The 19256-nt window shown below is 41.2% G+C and overlaps 1 protein-coding gene across 25 annotated transcripts in view; it reads right to left on the bottom strand.

Annotated features, from left to right (window-relative positions):
• Positions 1-19256, bottom strand: part of LOC116388026 (voltage-dependent N-type calcium channel subunit alpha-1B-like) — a 142886-nt gene that overhangs the window by 60573 nt on the left and 63057 nt on the right. For all 25 annotated transcript variants that reach the window (XM_031855588.1, XM_031855585.1, XM_031855584.1 and 22 more), the window contains 9 exons: positions 15013-15116; positions 12705-12820; positions 12495-12584; positions 10591-10680; positions 8662-8883; positions 8440-8552; positions 8219-8331; positions 7539-7670; positions 13-85 (listed from right to left, as the gene is read on the bottom strand). In XM_031855588.1, coding sequence (XP_031711448.1) covers positions 13-85; positions 7539-7670; positions 8219-8331; positions 8440-8552; positions 8662-8883; positions 10591-10680; positions 12495-12584; positions 12705-12820; positions 15013-15116 — 1053 coding nt within the window. The remainder of the gene's footprint in view (positions 1-12; positions 86-7538; positions 7671-8218; positions 8332-8439; positions 8553-8661; positions 8884-10590; positions 10681-12494; positions 12585-12704; positions 12821-15012; positions 15117-19256) is intronic.

The following is a 19256-nucleotide window of genomic DNA, read 5'->3' as shown; positions in this document are numbered from 1 at the left end:
AGGAGGTCTTACCTGGAACACAGTGAGGATGGCTGCTGGGAAGGTATCAAAGTTTGTTGTTGGCGTCTCCTTTTCAAAGTTAAACCTAAAAGAATCAGAATCAGAACATCATTACAAAACTAAAAATAATCAAACTGTAGCAACAGTCAGATCTCAATGGCATCTGCCTGCAGTTCAGCAGAGGCTGCATTCTTTCATTTTTAAATAAAAAATAGAAACCACTTGGATTAATAACGTTAGGAGCCTGTTGCTGTCCAAGCATCCTGCTTCTGCTCATGAGAAGATGAGAAGCATGACACGGCACAAAAACAAACACAGTCACATTGTGAGTGGAAGCTGCACCATTTCTTATTTCTTCTTTATCTCCTTGTCTGTGACACTTTTATTGTCGATCCACAAGGTCCCCAGAGGTTTATATAATCTGGCTAAACTGTTGTGTTGTGTTGTACAACCTGTCCCATCATCTAACTGCTGGTGAATATAAGACTTGTTGTTCCCAGAACTCAGCAGATAACTTTTTATCAATAACTGATAGAAATTATGACAAAAAAAAACAACACAAAAATAATAGTAGTTATTCTTTAACCACCAAAACCTCAACCGAATGCTACGTTTTCCCCTAAACCCAAGTCTTAACCATAAAACCCTAAAGGTATTGAATGAATGAAATGAGAACCAGACAAAATGTCCTCAACTTCAAAAAATGTCTGAAACTCACATCAGCCCTCACAAAGACAGAAGTGCAACACAAACATAGGAGTATGTTATTGTTCAGATTCAGGGAGAGACTAGTGTATTCAAAGATGAAGGGAGATGTCTCGTACTGATAATGGATGAGACAGAAGGGGAGGTGAAGAGACATGCAGCCGCAGGAAACACCAGTCACCAGGGAGCCACAGCTCCAACTTTCAAGTCCAAAACCCACTGCCTCTGTAACTCAGGGCTGCACCATGTGACACATGTCACATGGTGCAAAAATTAGGAACAGACCAAAGGGGTTAATCATCTAATATCAACCAAATATAGAGTCTGGAGTGATGCCCAGATTGATGAAGTTGCTCTTCTTTTAAGTTCCTCACCTGTAGAAGGTTTCTGCTCACCAGGAAAGGTCTTTTTAAAGCACTCTATTCATGATACTAGGAATGTGGTAGGTCTGGGTATTTGAGTTTCTCCGTGTCCGCTGTGACTGATCATGATGGCATGATGGCATGATGGAGATTTTCATCACAAAATGGAGCCTACATTCCGCCGGTTAGATTGACACCTCATCTGACACAATAGGACCTTCTATAGCCCGGCCACAGTCTGGAACAGCCAACGAGAGTCCGCTTTGAAAGACAATGCCCGCCTCACTTCTTTGGGTATAGATCGAGCCAATCGCAACAGATCCAGTTCAAACTCAGGCTCCATATAGCCAATGAAATTACGAAGCCAGGGATATGCAGATTTAGCAGATTGAATGCTGGGAAAGTTTTCTAACCTGAACTGGAAACCATGAGTCAAGTTCCTGGGACAGAGTGTGAAGACTAAAGTCTGGTTCATGAGAATCTTCAAGAATCTGTGAAAGTTGATAATGGTTAAATATGATATAATTGCCCATACATCAACATAAATAAACTGTAGTTCGAATTTCAAACACGTAGTATATGCATTTTTGACGTGGTAACGCGGGCCTCCAAATGCGCTTTTACGCAGCGCACTCTCAGTAAACCACGTGTGAAATATTAATTTTCTGTCGTATTGTAATCAAATTTTAAACTTATACTAGGCGACATGACTGTTAGCTGTGGAATGAGAGTCTTTTTCAAGCCTGTAAGTCCCAGCCATAGATAGCTGCTGCCATCTGTTGGCCAAAACAAATCTAGGCGGAAGTAAAATGCTTCTCTTTCACTGTGCTGAAAACGCATTAGCTCAATGCTAGTAGCACATACGGTGATTCTGACTGATTGTGAAGAAACTTCAGAGTGTTGCCGTTCAACAAAGACTAAAACCATACATGTACTCCCAATGGTTCAATAAGAGCTGTCAGTTTACTTTGGGTACGCAGTTGATAGGCGTTTTAGGCAAATTATGCAGGAATGAGAAGAGGAGAAGAAGGAGAACTCATTGTGGCTGATGTTAAATCAAACCATCTGGCCATCAGTAATGGACTACCACAGGGGTCCCCTTCGGCTCACCGCTATTACATTATGCAATATATAACATTATTCCTCCTAATCAGTACATTAAAGCCATTTTTTGTGCTGGTGATATTATTTTGTTGAATGCCACTAAGACAACACTTGTTTTAAATGCAGATAAGGCAGAGTACATGGTATCTCTGCATCCACCTGTGTCTTTCACTATCCTGTCATTAGGACTTGAAATTATACCCACACCATCTTGCCGACTCATATAAATACTTTTTTGCAGACAATGAAAAACAGAACTTTTCGTTAAGTCAAGGTGTAAGTCTGTTCTTGACGATAGAGCCCAGCATCACTTAAATCCAGTCACATCACAGTGCCATGACATCTTGCATTCTCTAATCCAAAGTTACCGAAGAAGGTTGATTAAAACACTGTTCTGTGAGCTTTTGTGCTTCAGCTATTTCACAATAGAGGAAACTTTGTAGTGCAAATGCCAAACAGGCATAGAAATAAAGAATACGACGGTACATGCACCTTTGCTGGACAATAGAGCCCACTGAATCCCTCTGAAGGGACAAGGACAGACAGGAGTGCTGTTTACATGCTTTAGTGTTCGACTATGTCAAACATGATCATTTCATTCCTTCTTGAATATCTTTTAATATTTAGGTGTATGAGAGTAGTTTTAAATAACACAGCTTGACAGACAATACAGTTGACACAACACACCACAATTAAGGAATATTCATGCCAGTGCTTATCAAGTAACGTCCATGACCTTCATATGGGATCAAATGTTGACATTTTTAGTTGAAATGTCATTGTTACCTCTGCTGTATGGAATGCATGACATGTCTCAAACTATGAACAACCATATAATTCAAATCACGAGATGCGTCGAATAAAGCGGAGGAGCAAGATGGGAGAAAAACACACGGAGGAAGCAGAAGGGCCTGTAAAGAATTAGGAGGGGAAGTGGAGCACATTGTTACCACAACGACCGTCTGCACAAATGACAGCAGGTTTCTCCTTCTCAGAGCAGATCCTGTGATATGTGTACGTACATTTGTGTGTGTGTGTGTGTGTGTGTGTGCGTGCGTGTACTGTATGCATGTGTACTTGATCCCGAATGATCCTGGATTTTGGAGGCGGATACTTATATTGATTTTTGAGAATGACTAATATTTAGAGTCATAACAAAAACATGTAGTGATGAAAGTAAGTCTGAAGAGAGATATTTCACAGCTGAATGACAATAAACAATAAATGTTATCATCAAAGATTAATGTTAGAGTAAAAATAAATAACAGGAAACTGATTTGAATGACAATAACCACACAAATGAAATAGTGTTATAATAAAGTTTACTCAAGAACATTTTAAGGCAAATCAACAGCCAATAAAACATTTAGTGCTTCTCTGCAACTGTTTTTTTTTTCCATTTGTGCCGACACCAGTATGCAAAACAGTATATGGCCACACACATTAATGTGTACCTTTGGTGTAGGTCTGATTTTCATGGTTTAGGCCTCTTAGTTCCAGTTCATGAAAACTCAATGCTTCAACATACAATGATGTTTTACACAACACTGTGTTTCCAACTTTGTGGCAAGAGCTTGTGTAGAGTTGTTTCTCGTTTCAACATGACAATGCTCCCGCGCACAAAGATGGGTCCATAAAGGACTGGTTTTCCCAGTTTGACTCGGAGTCCTCACCTCAACCCTATCCAACACCTTTGAGGATGAACTGACACTGAGCCTGGGCCTCATCAAAAGGCCATGGTTTTGTATGTATCCACATACTTTAAGCCATGTGATGAACCAGTGGAAGTCCAATAATATCAACCACTGTGTATATCGGCCTGGCTCTAATGTGTACTGTACATGCATGAGGGAGATGAGGGTGTGTGGGAAGAGAAGGAGAAGGGGGAGGGGCTTTTAATCCAATCAGCCATTTTCTCCCTTTGTGTGTCATCATATTCTCTCTCCCCATACTTCTCTTCTTACATTTGTCTCTCTCTGTCCTATTACTGCTTCGTCCATCACCCGGACCCTTTCTACTGTAAGCCATTGCTCATCTCTTCATCACTTTCTCCATTTCACATAAGCCTCTACCTCTCCCCTTCCTTTCCTGCTCTCTACCAATTTCCTCCCCCCTCCCTCCATCCTCTCCTCCTTCCTTGAGGATTAGCGGGCCCGGTGCGGGGAGCGACGGTGGTTTGCTGCTGCGCCTGTGTGCGCCGACCTCTGTTTACTCTGATAATAGGGATTGGGAGCGTGCTGCTCGGCTTCCGCACGACATCCACCGGGACTTCATTAAATCAATCCTGAAAAACAAGCATCATGTGAGGCCAAACTCCCCTCCAGCTCGTGCCCTAGCCCTTTCCATATCCAATCCCTCAAACGATAGCAGCAGGTTGACAGTGTGTGGGTGAGAACACACAGGCGTGTGCAAGTGGTTTGGAGATAACGGCTGTATGATATTGATATAAAAATAACCGGCATACTGCTGAGCATTGGGACTGTGACATGACACACGTGACACCCTTCTGCTTTCAGAGAAGTCAAGAAATAAAACTGGCTTTTACTATATAAGGAAGGTCTGAATACAAAGAGGCAACACCCTGTATACAGTTATTGTTGGTATTACGACCCAAAATTGCCCTAAATATGTTTGCGTTATTTTCAATACACTGGTAATATTTTTCAATATTGTAAGAATCTGAAATTCATACAATATCTATTCGTCATATCATATACCTGTGAAATTAGCTAGCCAGGAAGCTAACTACACAGGCAACGTGGCTTTTTTAATCTGTATTTATTAGGCAACAATAGCGCTTCCTACCATAACGTGTTGCCAACAAGCTCCATAAACCATGTGATCAGTTTTAGGAATAACTGGTTGGTTAAATGATAACTTTAAAAATTATACATTTTAAGAAACTTGGCACGTGTGATACATAGCCTGGGGACAAGCGCTGCCTTAGAAGACACGTTAGACATTTGTTTGTGGAGATTGAGACCTGTTTTTAGTTGACTTTGGTTCTGAATTTCATCATTTGTATGAGAGATTTGAAGTGATTGACATCCTAACAGTTTGACCAATTGTGATGGAATAATTTAAACAATTGAAAGAGTCAGGAAAATGATGGGAATTGGTTGGATTAGCTTTATATCATTGCAAGATTACACATTCCTGGACGGACTGATTATTTTAATTTCAGATTAATCTTGCTACACCTTCTGATTAAATGCTAAGTTTTTAAAATGTCATGAGGTAGGTAAACTACTTGGCATTCAGAGCAAAACCTTTTTTAGTTTGAAGTGATAGTCACAGTCCAACCAAGAGGTTGCACTGAGCCTGCACACTAAGGACTGAGCTGAAAATATAAAATGCCATCTCTACTGTTTCCGACAAAGTCAGAGTTAATCAACAAAGACGGTCTGCACTTTTAAAACTGAAAGCTACAAAGCAGCAACCAGGGAAAATAAATCATTACTCTATTACAGTAAATCCTCAATGCTTCCTTTGAGCTTATCACTTTTTTTCTCTCCAAACAGTCGGTGATGTCCTGTGAGGCTCAGCAGGGAGATGGTCCCCTGCCTCAAGCTGTTTATCTTTCAATTCTCACAATTTTACCAGGAGATTACGCTTGGTGCTCTGAGAGCAGGAACATAATCTCTGTGCCAAAAATAAAGTCGGAATATTAGAAAGCATCTCTTCTCATCTTTAACGAGCTAATTCATCTTCTATTTAGAGTTAAAGGCCTACTTTTCATTACATTATCTGCCTGTGTGTTATTTAGTTTTGATACAATTAAATGTTCTGAAACAAAAACTGACATTATCAGCAACCACAAGAATAGAACTCAAGATTCTTGACTCAAGAAAATGAAATCATTTGACACCCTGTGTGCATTTTTAGACTTTAAGGTGAAAATGTAGACTCTCGGTCTGATGCGTTCGGCTTGCTGGAAGCACCGTGTGGACGTCAGACTCATCTCACACTTGTCCATCACCGGAGAATAACGCCATGCTAATGGTGGAGCAGACGCATGTAAGGCTCTGCACCATGGCAACAGCCTGCTGCTTCACAGACACCCAAGTATTGTGATGTGACGTTTGTGAGACATGACTTCATGTGAATGTGGCGTTTCATCTGAGAGGGTACACTACCTGTCACAGCGGTGACAACATGTAACAACACACACTGGTGACTGCACACTTAAACCACCCGAGTGCAAAGCTTATTCTGTTATATAAGTGGCTCATCGATTCAAGTGCTGATTCTGACCTTTGAACAGCTTCGTGTGTAGAAACACATCACCTCAAAATGTCTCGTGTGAATCACATCATGTGAAGGTAAAAGTCAACATGTTGTTTTGATTATTGTGTTCGGAGCAGAATTCTAACTTTCACTAAGCATGGGTGCCCAGCGTCCACAAAAACAACACGGCAAAACCAGACAAAATGTGTTTTTGTATTGTCATGAATAAATATCAAAGCCAATCACTGGCAGACAAACCTTCCTTAGAAAATATTAAGAATCCTTTAATCTCATGTTGATCTCAGATATTTCCTTTTATTTGCCAGATTTACCGCATTTTGTAGTACGCAAGCCAGCAAGCTTTTCTGGCTATTCTGACCCTCAGTCCTCTGCACAGCGGATATATGAGCAAGAGGGTCAAAGTTCAAGGAGCAATGTTATAATTAAGTAGTTTCTCCCACTTGAATGCAACAGTTCGTACTTTGTAAGGGCGGCTGCAGTATGTACTAAAAGTAAAAAGAAAGTAAGCGATTTAGAAAGCAGTGATGGTCTACTGCAAGTCTCTATCAAGCTGCACCATGGGAAGTGTAGGATCCACTGTTTTTGAGTCATAGTGGGGAATAAAAATCAGCCAATGCTGACCATGCTTTTTATATGTATATTAAGGATTCCTTTCCTTGTGAACTTAAAACAGCACTGCAGAGGCTCAGGTTTCACAGGGCTTAGATATACCAATAGGCTGTAAATTAAAGAACTCCATAGATGTATAAAAACTGTTGTTGCGAGGAGATAGGAAGTGTGTGTGTGTGTGTGTATTAGTTGAGAAAGACAGGGTAAGATGCCAGGCCTTTGATTAACTGCACCCAGCCCAGAGTCATGAGGTGTTCCTGCCATTAGAAGACATGGAGCTCCTGCTGAGAGTGATATCAAAGGGCCACAGTCGGTGCTGCTGCTCTGCCAGCTACCTGCTGTGTCCTCCCGTCTGTCAACATAGCCACGCCGGGGCCGGGGATCACACACCGGAAGGAGGGTCAGGTGAAGAGAGGAAAGAGGAGAAGAGGAGAGGATGTGTGTGTGTGTCTGTGTTCAATAGGGGGGATAAAAGGAGGAGGAAAGAGAGGTCAGAGAGAGATTACTCACTGTCCTCCGAAGAGCTGCATGCCCAGCAGAGCAAAGACCACGATGAAGAGGAAGAGGAGGAAGAGCAAGCTGATGATGGACTTCATGGAATTGAGGAGGGACACCACGAGGTTCCTCAACGAGTTCCAATATCTGACAGAAAGACACAGAGAGAGAAATCCCTTTTTAGTTTTTGTTTTGAAAGAACAAACAGATTCAGACAAAGACAGAAACAACCAAAACAGAGGAGGAAGGAGAGGAACAAATGACAATATGAGCTGTAGGTGGCATAGAACAAACCAATGTGTCCATAGCTGCCAGTTACAGTGAATCACAGGATTAAAGTTAATTGAATGAAATAAAAGGATTGCCATCAAACTCTAACAGGATTTTCAGTTCGAAGAGAAAAGCATTAAGATTTGAGCCATGAGAAAAAAAATAATCTTCAAAATTGAGGGGTTTTAAGAGAAGCATTCATACACAGCGCTTAAAAGAATACGTTGCGATGTTGGTGATGTAGTCGTAGATGTGTTTGTTCATTCAGAACTGTGTCTGCTGAACTAAAAGCATTCAATTTGGTTTTACACTGTGAGCATGTGCTGTTAGGTAATTAAAGCCACACTCCACCAATTTTACACATTGATTTTAGACATGTTCAGCTCATTGTCCGTAGTTTCACGTGTGTTGAGAATTGAACTCACTTGGTGACTTTGAATATCCTGAGCAGTCGCAGAGCTCTCAGCACACTGATTCCAAACGATGCCCCTGGTTTAATCATGTCCCAGATCACCTCAAAAATACTTCCCACAATCACCTAGAGAGGAGAGCAGAGGATACACGATCACCTGTTGCAATAAGCATCCAAACAGAACGACCACTGCCAGTTAAAGTTAAATATCTACAAAGTCCACAGTTAACTTACCCCAAAGTCAAAGCAGTTAAAGGAGGAGTGGAAATAATTCCTCGCTCCGAGGCCGTACATCTTCAAGGACATCTCAGTCAGAAACAAACCCAGGAAGACAATCTCGGCTGTGTCTGTTTTCAAGATGGACAAGGTAACAACACAAAGAGAAACCGGTTTTATAGGCAATCGACATCAATAAGCGTGAATTGGTACGAGTGCGTATTTCTATGTATGACCTACAGAGGGCCGTTGTGAGCCAATCGGGCTGGTCATAGTGGACTATGGCCACACACAGAGTGTTGAGGCCCACCAGACACAGAACGATCCAGTAGAAGCTCTGAGCTTTCACCATGCGGCGGATGAAGAAGCGGGTCCTTTTCTCCTTACGCCGGAAGTAGGAGGAGCTGTCCATCTTACCGCCGCTCTTCATGCTGGCCCGACCAAACGGAGAGCCAGGGGGAGCTGAAAATAATGATGAAGAGGTGAGAGAGGAAACGTGAGGTTTAATTTTTGTCCATGCTTCAGTTTTCACTTTTCTATATATACTGTATATCTGTATATATTTGAATTTAACACCAGGTTTAAAAGCAGTGTTTCACTGCCCTTTGTGGTTGAAAGATCCTAGTGTGTTGGGCCTTATACCACACCCACCAGTGATGTCATGGTGTACTGCCCACACCGGCATGTACACTTGTCCATCAATGCAGCAAGATGAGAAGTAATCCCACTAAAAACAAGATGTTCAGCTGCTCTTACAAGAAGTTGGATACCCCGCTCATGTCTGTACCATAAATGTGATGAGACGGTTAGCTTAGCTTAGCATAAAGACTTGAAGCGGATGTAAACAACCAAAACTTAAACTGATAAAAGTAGCAACAGCTACCCAAGGGACAGAAAGAAAAGCACAAAATCACATTTTTTCTTGCAGCCGCTCATTAAAAAATATGCACCCAATACCTTTGTGCCCCGGGACTGCAGGCATCATGTGTGAAATGGGAGATGAAATTTAACTGTGCAGTGCATCTATTCCCTTGGCACTTAATTTTACGGAAAACAGACATGAGATGAGATAGAAAAAAAAGTAGCGAAGGCAACAAAATGGTTTCAATTACCATGCTTGTGCTCATTTCCAAACAACAGAAAAGCAATTACATGTTGTGTTTGTGTGGAACCATGAAATCCATTCCTATTAAGAATGTCTTGTTCATAGAAATAGAAGTAGAACAGACATTCCCATGCAAACCAATGTAGCAGGAGAGTCAGAGCGGCGGACATTTTTAAGTTATACCATTGCGACCATTGTAGCGAGTTAACGTCCATATAAACTAAATCGACACTTGCAAGTCGCCGACACACTGAGGTTTTGGCGTAACTACTAAAACAAGCAGTGGAGTAGTAACGTTACGAAGCGTAGAGAGCCAGAGAAAATCCGTCTCATCAAATAACTGAATGCTTCATCCACACACTCTTGTCACAGCGTAGGAAAGCACATTGCTATCTCAAGATGCGAATTAAGCACGGTGGAATTAGCAAGCTTGTTAGCTAACTAGCTGGCAGCAGGCTAATTAGCTAACTTGTAAATTCCGCCATGCTTTAATGCTACAAGCTATCAAGCTACCTAGATAGCCATCCATCTCCGGAGCTGCGTATGCTCTCTTTACAGCTAGCTGCGACAACACTTTAAGGCCCAACTTACGTATGTTGTAACCATAACAAGTAACAACGTTCACTATTTTCTTTTATACTTGTCAAATGACCACAGAAAACTGTGAGATGTCCGTTTTTCCTATTATATTTCTATGGTCTCATTCTAATAAGCTGCAGGTGATTCCCTTGCTATTTTAATGTAACAGTCTAATTAGAAAAGTTAATTATACTTCTTCTCCCTCGAGGGGATATGCTTCTACAGCAGATCCAGATAAAGCTGAATCTGCTTCTGTAATACACATTTTTAAGTTTGTGTGAGATTTCTAACAACTTCTTCTATACTATAGAGGTGACATGACATACTAATCTGATAAATGGAGACCAGAGAGTCAGTGGACATGGTTTTGTTCATTAGAGGAGACGGGTCTTTATGGTGCTTTTATTGTAAAGGTCAACTCTGTGAACAGACAGTATGTGAAGGTCAGAGATGAGGTGCTGGTGGCCGTGGATAAAAAGACTTACGAACGGAGGAGATGTCTGCAAAAGGATCCTCACCCTCCTCAGCGCCGATCAGGTCGTTTTTACCTTTCTTGACTTTGCCTCGTTTCAGGACTGTTAAGAGAACAGCGCAGAGAGGGAGGGAAGAATACCCATCTATCAGTCTTAAAATGTAATATAGGGATTGCAATATAGGAATAGCGATGTTCTGTTACGCAGAACTGTATTCTTTAACATAAATATGTGAGAGTCAAGACGTCAATTATAGCATGAAAAACAAGCATTTTAAAATTGTATTTCAATGGAATAACCCTCATCCCATCACATGGTTTATGTCCGTGTGTGTGTGTGTGTGTGTGTGTGTGCGTGTGGCAAAGTGGAGGGGTGAGCTAATTGGAATCTATGAATAGCAGGCATCAATCATGTTTTTCATTTGGAGATTTTCCACCTTCCTGCTTGAAGCCAGCCTTGGAATGAAAAACTGCCAGCGCAACATGAACGTGACCGTCACATGACCAGCTCGGTGTCACCGGGGTGGTTCACTCATTCTCCAGATCTACCGTACATCCCTGTATCTCAGCTCAGAAGGGCTGTCTGGAATTGACTGCTTGATTTTCTTTAAACAAGTGAAACAATCTCAGGGTTGTAGGTTTATTTAAAATATATACTGTATATTTTTTCCATTTCATTTTAAGATGATAAAACTTGAAGCACTCAACTAAACAACAGGAATGACTTCATAAGATGGAGATTTTTTTCAAAAGCATATATTAAAATATATTGAAACAACAAACACCTTGCTTAAGTTTACCCATCTTTTATCTCTAAATTAAATATTCAGCCTGAGGGATAATTTCCTCAATTTCTTTTTTCCAAAAACGAGATAAAAACGTTGGATAAATCGTTTTAAAACAAATCATTTTAAAATCACCTCTACTAAGCCAGTCACCAATGATTGGCACTTTGCTCCACTATTTCATACCTGCCATTCATCTGACGGTCAACTCCACATTTTCTGCTCGAACGACTTCAGAGTGTTTTTCTGCGGCTCTGGACTCAGACTGTTTAATCCCTGATATGTAACTAATTGAGAAATAAGGCAGCTGGGTACTGTCACTTTACTGGAATCATCAGCAGGGATGTGTTTCCAGTGCGTGTCTGTTCACTAGCAAATGCCTTTCCATATGTAAGTGTGTGTGTGTGTGTGTGTGTCTGTGCTCGTGTTGGGGAGCTCGGTATAGTGAATTCTCTTCAACAAATCCAATCAGACTAAAGCTGTAAATCCCACTAATTAACCCTTGCCCTCACACCAGGTCTAATGGACTGACATCATGGGCGAGAGAGAGAGAGAGAGAGAGAGAGAGAGAGAGAGAGAGATTGAGAACAGAGGAACAGCGTGCTCCCTTTGAAATAAAGGCAAAAGAGTATAGAGTGGAACTGGAAACCTTGATTACCACTCAAATAATCATAATCATATGTGCTCATTATATGATTGATGGGTGGCTGGCATGGCTTCAACCAGCACATTTTGCAGTAATAGGGATTAATGTAAAGCCGTCTTACACTTGTTATACTTGTTTTACTGTAATGTTGCCTATTAAAATAATTAAATATGTACGTATATTCAGAGCATTAACATAACAGCAAACAACTCTTTGCTCAGTAAAGATATATTGGAGTAATGTCTAGCTGAGCAGAGTCATTCTCCCTCTGTAGGTGTTGTAATCCGAGCTTCTCTGTGCTTTGTATTGGTAATGGGTGCATGTGATGTGTGTCTGTCCCACTGGCTAGCTAATGCATAGCCGATCATTTACGCACAGCACATTAATGCTGTAAATAAGCTATTATTAAATTGAAATGAGTAACTGTACCTCCTGCTGTGATGGACTATGGTGAAGCAGGAAGCAGATACTCAGCCTTCTTTTTACCTGGAAGGTTTTGTTTCCTCTTGTACCACGCACCATCCAGCGGGGACTTCTCCTCTGCAATCTCCTCCTCCTCCTCCAGCAACACCTCCTCTGCAGCGAGAAAGAGAGAGAGAGAAAGGAGAGAGGGACTTTCTATCAATTTGTCATGCTTTTCTAACACAACAAACACATGCATGCCAGCTCTCACACTGTTTCAGAGACGAGTCTGACCTGCTTTGCAGATCCACTCCAAGTACCCGGTGAGCTCTCTCTCGATCTGCTGCTGCCTCCGGAGCTTCAGGAACTCCTGCCTCTTCTCCACACGCTCTCTTTCTTTGGCAAATTCTCTGTTGAAACAAATACACAGATATTTTCTACACACAAAAAGAACAAATAGACATTTTATCACATTTGCCATTTTGGATTTAAAGGTAAAATCTTTTTTTCCCCTCTCGTGTCAGTAATCTGCCAGGAGACAACCTGCACATGTGCATTCACAGTAACAAACAGGATTATGTGAATTGCAAAACCAACACATTTGTGAGACACTGCCTCATGGGAATGAAGGAAATAAAGGGTTCAAGCGTTCGTCTGCAGGATAATTTACTGTGGAGTTCAGAAAGCAGGGCAGCTGTTGAGGGCACGGAAGAGGTAAAGCTGGCAGGTAGTTATGAAACTTATGGACAAGATCTTCTTTCAGACCTTCTATAACCTTATTTGTTGTCTTTCGTTTCGCCACCGTTGAAGTCTGTTTGCACTGATATGCTTTCATTTTTCCGGTGCTCTGCTCTTCTTAATGCCATTTGATAGGAAGCTTTCCCTGGGACCATAGACAGCCGAGTGAGGTGCGTACTATAATGTATATTGTTTTGGGGTAAACTATTCCTTTAAAGGCATTGCTCGACATTTTGGGAATTATACATCTTTGTTTTTGTGCCGAGTGTCATGGTACGTGTTCACAGGATCGTCATTTCCACGCTTCCCATTCATTATGTATGTAAGCAGCCGCGCAATGCATTCTGGTAGCGCAGTGTTGCGTTTTGAGAGACGGAATCGTCATGTTGCTTATTTGCATAAATCTGAGTGCTAGGCTACTTTATGCAAATCAGGGGCATCAAGCGTGACTCGCCGCTTCTGAAAACTCCCCAAAACGTTTAAACTAACCATTGTTGATTGAAAATGAAGACGGATTCAGCGACTGCATGGCTAATTTCGGGCCTCAAATGTTTTTTAGAAAAAAATGTCTGTGAACTATTTTAATAATATAAGACAGCAAAAGTTTCCAAACAAGCCCCTCTATAGGTTCGATTTAACAGCCCTCTTGAGTGAAAGTGTCCGTCCAATCAGGTGCCTAGTGCATAGTGGCAGCCCATCAGGCAGCCAATGCTGAGAAGCTGTGTGACACTTTGCATCCAAAAGTACCTCTGTGGACACATAGCATTAGCTGATGTCACTCTCTTGTCTGTATGCTGTAACGTACTAAATATCATAATATCACCTAACCAACAGTGATGGGAGAAGAAACAGAAAGGGATGACTGAAATGAAATAATTTACACAATAATTTATTACAAACATAGAAAAAAAATAGAAATCCACTCCTTATCGTCCGATACAGTTTTTCATAAGAATGACAGGGAAGCTTCCTCAGCACTGGGTTGTTTTTTTGTGATTGTCGAGACAAGGGGCTGTGAGTCACGCCAGGTGGAAGGAGGCTCTTTGTGAGCACAGACACAATGAGATGGACACATGTCAGATCCAGCAGCACACAGGACCCGGACAATTAAAGCCACAGAGCGAGGCCTTTTCATGACACCAGAGGATATCAGGGAGAGATGATGAGAAACCGAGATAGATATACGATATGAACAATCTGCTGATTTTATTCAATTCACAGTTAATTCAGCATTTCCTCGCAACCTCCTCCTCCGTTGTAGTAAAGAAACGGGACATTCACCCAGGAGACCGCTGTTCACGTCCAATGTGAAACCGAAAGTAAACATTGACTTTACACTTGCTAAGGGCGGTTGTTGTTTATTTTCACTAGTTGTGTTGTTATGGTTGTGATGTTACATTATATTATTAGTTATTATTTCAACACAAATCGTGATCTTTTTTTCTTACCGTAACCATTGTTTCACAACGTTATTCATGTGGCATTGTGCTTTTCTGCAAGTGTGATACGAGGCTGATATGAAACGTATTTTTTTTGTTCTGAAACGTTGACACACAACGGATCTCAGAGTTTGCAAAAATGCACAATGGCATCGTTTTTTTTCTGTCGACTGAGAACAGTTATGAAATGTTTGCGGTAATAAAAAGTAAAGAGAAGAATGAGAAGAAAAAAATACAAATAAAATGCTGATTATAAACTAAGTAAGAACTTTTTAATCTCTAGACTGTTTGCAATGCCAATTTATAAATTTGATTTTTACTTAGATGCTTGCACTATTTATTAATGTATTACATTTTTACACATTTTTAATACAGAAATTAAACTCAAGCATTTTATCGTTAACAAATGTTTAGAGTTGACTTACCCAGAGAGGACACCGAGCACCAGGTTGAGCATGAAGAAGGAGCCGATGATGATGAGAGGGATGAAGTAGAGCCAGTTCCAGGCGTTTCCAGCTACATCATTGGTCTGGACACACGAACACACACACAAGGACGGACGTAAGAAGAAGCAAGTCATCACAGTCACACACATTCTACCAATAGCATATATATATATAAATAAAGAATACATTTTTCAACATATCATCTGCAAAGCGTAAGCATAGTTTTTTCTCATGTAAAATAAAGTGTGAAACCTAAAACCAAAATGCAAAGAGTCAGCAGTACCACAAATAAACTCCACGAATGCTTGATTCCAGTTAGGAAGTCATCTTTGTAAGAAATGGCAAATGAACTTAAAATAACAAGTCATTTTGTTTTGTTTTGAATGAACCAGCTTGAGCTGAGCTGATTGTGTATGAATATGTATTATCTCGCATTCCCATTTCCCATCAACCGCTGTAACGAACAATGTATTTTTTACAAACCTGGAACTGAACAAAAACACTTGCCAACTTGCCTCATTAGAAAGTTACTTTTCAAAAAAAAAAAAAAAGAAGCAATTAAAAAAGTCTGTGAGCTATGTACCAAACAAACACAACAACCCCGATATCACGGTGAAACAACTGTTGAATTCAGCACGAGTTACAGCTCAGAAACATCCACTTTGAATAAATAGCTCACAGGCAAATAGGTGTGACCATTCAGCCTTTTAATATGAGCCGCCACGGCCGGGGGTTGGTTAAATGACTGACACACGTGCACATACAGAGAGTTAACTGCTGGTAGTAAGTACTGGCCAATGACCACCACTGCATGCAGGAGCACGCCACCCACCACCTCAGCATTGACCCGTGTTATTTTACCATAGCATGTATGCTGATTTATTGACTAATAGCTGGTACATGTGTGCATTAATCTGCTGCTAGAACAATGTTTGCAACATGTTCTCACTCCCAACTCGTCAAATACCACACTTGGTCAGTGCTCCTGAGCTTAAAATGACGACGCTCTAGGTAACCCACTAGCATCCCTTTTGAATGTGTCAGTAACAACATGTCACTTTCCGCTTGTTACATGCCAAGAGTCTTTTCAAAATAAACTTCCAACGTAGGTTTCCTACTTACTTTACGTTTTTATTTTACGCAACAAAAGTACTTTGTTTGTTTAGTAAAATACTACACTTTTTATTTAGCGGGTGATAGTTAAGTATGAAAATTGCAGAACAAAACTACAGTAAAATAAATTAATGTTGACGTTGAACTAACGGCAGTCTCCAGAGCTCTATGAACTTGCCATTAAGCATGGGGCAACGTCATGTGTGAAGTGGGGAGAGGTCAACAAAGTGTCCACACAAAATACAATGCAAAACTTTCTCCTCAATGTAACTATAAAGTATTTGGATCCACATACATTTGGCCATCTTGTGTGTGTCCCCCATACCAAATTCATGCATGGATAAATGTTTTTACTGGTACGGATATCCTCAATGCCTTCTTGTCATAGAAGAAAAAGAACAGGTGTTACAGTCAGAACATTAACGTTGGCGCCGTTCTATTCCCAGTAAGTGTCCCAGTTAGTCGCGACAGTGTGACAGTGAGCCGGTATGCACAACACCAGGTCTTATATTTAATTTAAAGTATTCCTTAGATGCTTTTTTGACCTGACTGTGCACTTAGCTGCAGGGCTGATGTTCATGCTTGTTTGCCATCGGGGGGGGATTCATGTCTCCGAGCGCTCCCACACAGCCGCCTGCGAGCGGGGGACAGACCTGTGGACTGATGGGCTGTGTGAAGCACAGTGACATTTTGCAGACGCCAGTGTCGGAGAGCTGCCACGCGCTGGCTGTAATTGTGATGGGAGGTTCGGGTCGGCTGAATCAGCAGGCCTGAGATCTATATTATGCACCCGGGTATGTGAGATGAGCACACACACACACACACACATATACAGTAGCACACCCTCTGTCTCAGCTGTCAGAGGAGCAGCAGGATAAATGGTTATCGGAAGTTGCAGCGTGTTGCTCGGCATACATTTTGTTTTCTGCATGTCCAACATCTCGTCATGTCTTTCTCTGCATCTCTTCCTCTTTCTCTCCACATTGGCTCTGTCCAATGCTCAAAAATACATCTACCGACACCTCTTATGCTCACTGATTAACAAGTGGCATCTTGTTTGTTCAACCCGCACATCAACAAGTTTTATAGCAGGTCACACGCTGGTACTATTTGATTTGCAAGCAGCAGCTGGGTGCAGTGACTGTGCGCATGTTGAGCTTAGCTTTATGGCATTTCACTTTTTGGTTCAGTCCCATCGCTCTCAGAAACAAACAGTCCTGTCCCGCACCACGCGGCAGACAGCAAACAATCAGATACAGCCGTTGCCAATACAGGGTCAGATATTTCCCTCATACGTTGGTGGAGACCAAAACAGAGTTTAAAGGAGAGTGAATATTGAACAAATTAAAATGACCAAAACACAAATAAAAAGGAATTCCAGGATGTTGGATGGTTTAAAGTTTTCCCTATCCTCTAACGATCTGTGTAAATAAGTTATTTGGCTAGTTTGTCATCTGTGGTCAGAATTAGGTAACACGCGGCTTTCTTTTCTGTTTGCAGGAGCAGTAGATATCTTCTCTCTCTCTGGGGAACTCTGTCTGGTGTGGAGCACAAAATAAAGTGGAAATGCACTCGGTTGCATCAGCTTTCAGTCCCAGAGTCAGCTGGTGAGGAGGGAAGACTTTTCTCTCCTGTTGATGAGACCTTCATTCTTCAGCTGACTGCTCAGGCAGGCGAGCTGAGTTCAGTTGAAATTGTGCAAATCTTTTTTTTTAATTTTTTATTTCATATTTCATATTCTGGAACAGCAAGGTGTTTTTTTCTTCTCCGATTTAAGAGGTTGTACAAGCTGAACACAATCGAGCCCATTGAATCTGATTTTGCATTGATTCTTATCAAAAATAAAGTTGTATCCACAGTTCTCTTCATAATAGGGACATTGCTTAATGTACATAAATGATCAGTGTCATCATGAAATTCTGTTGATTTAAACGATACGACATCAGCACCATGACCAAACAGAAGAAGGGATGCTATACTTGAAAACTTTATCGTTTCATCTGCAGAGGCCCCAATGTAAAGACCAGCATGTCAGATTTAGTAGACTGACATGATAGACATTCTTGTCTTGGTTGTTGGTATCGGCAGAGGAGAGGAGGGGAGAATAGAGAGCTGTACCGTGGCCCCTGGGCAGCATGGAAGGACATCCATCACTTCAATTTATCATATGTCACTTCAGGATGGAGGGTGTGATCCAGTATTCTATATTACAAACAGCCTCTGGCAACATCAGACAAACACAGCTGTGGTTCCCTCTACATTTAATTCACATAGTAAGGCTAAGATGTTTGTGGTCACGATTTTGCTGCAAGTCTGCAGAATTTCACAATGTGGTACTATCTTGAAAACAACCAAAAAAAAGGAGCAATTTTTCATACTACAGTGTACAGACTTTTGTATATAAAGATCACCAAATCGTAAATGTTCCAAGTGAAAGGCTCTGCTTTGAACCCCACCTTTAAGCACACTGGGTATGGAGCCATGCAATGAGATTAAAACACACAGCGTGCAAGGCAAAAGAGCAAATACAGGGCATATGGCAATCAAAGCCACTGGCTGTACTAATTAAGTTCATTACAAAACTACTGATGCACTATGTTGCCTTTGGCAGTGCTTCTAATGACCCCATATGTTGTTTAAGTGCAATGCGATGACAGAAGAAAACTAATACAAGAGTAAAATGGAGTTATGAGTATAATAAGGTCTATTTATTTGGAAACACTGAGAAAGCTAATATACTTTTAAAACACACACCAAGCATTCTGTATAAAAAAACATATGGGACTGAAAACAGAACCTCCATGGTGGATGTAAAAAGTTGCCTCCTACATTTCGTTGATGTCAAAAAACGAACTTCAGTGACTTATATTCACTGATCTTGATGTATTTATGAGTTCACTTGATATCATTATTCCACCTCTGTTATTTCCATGAGTCATCGCTGGCTGACTGCTCCGAATGATCAGCGAGGAAAAAGCAAACGCTGCCACATAATTTGGAGTCATGCATCATGCAGTAGTGGTGTGACAGTGTACTCCCACTCTCAGCTTACAGTGCTGCCACCACACACACACACACACACACACACACACACACACACACACACACAC

This window comes from Anarrhichthys ocellatus, unplaced genomic scaffold (assembly GCF_004355925.1).
Source record: "Anarrhichthys ocellatus isolate YVR2014 unplaced genomic scaffold, GSC_Weel_1.0 scaffold16, whole genome shotgun sequence".
NCBI classification, from domain to species: Eukaryota; Metazoa; Chordata; class Actinopteri; order Perciformes; family Anarhichadidae; genus Anarrhichthys; species Anarrhichthys ocellatus.
Note: the sequence above shows the minus strand (reverse complement) of the source record. Positions and strands in the feature narration are given on the sequence as shown.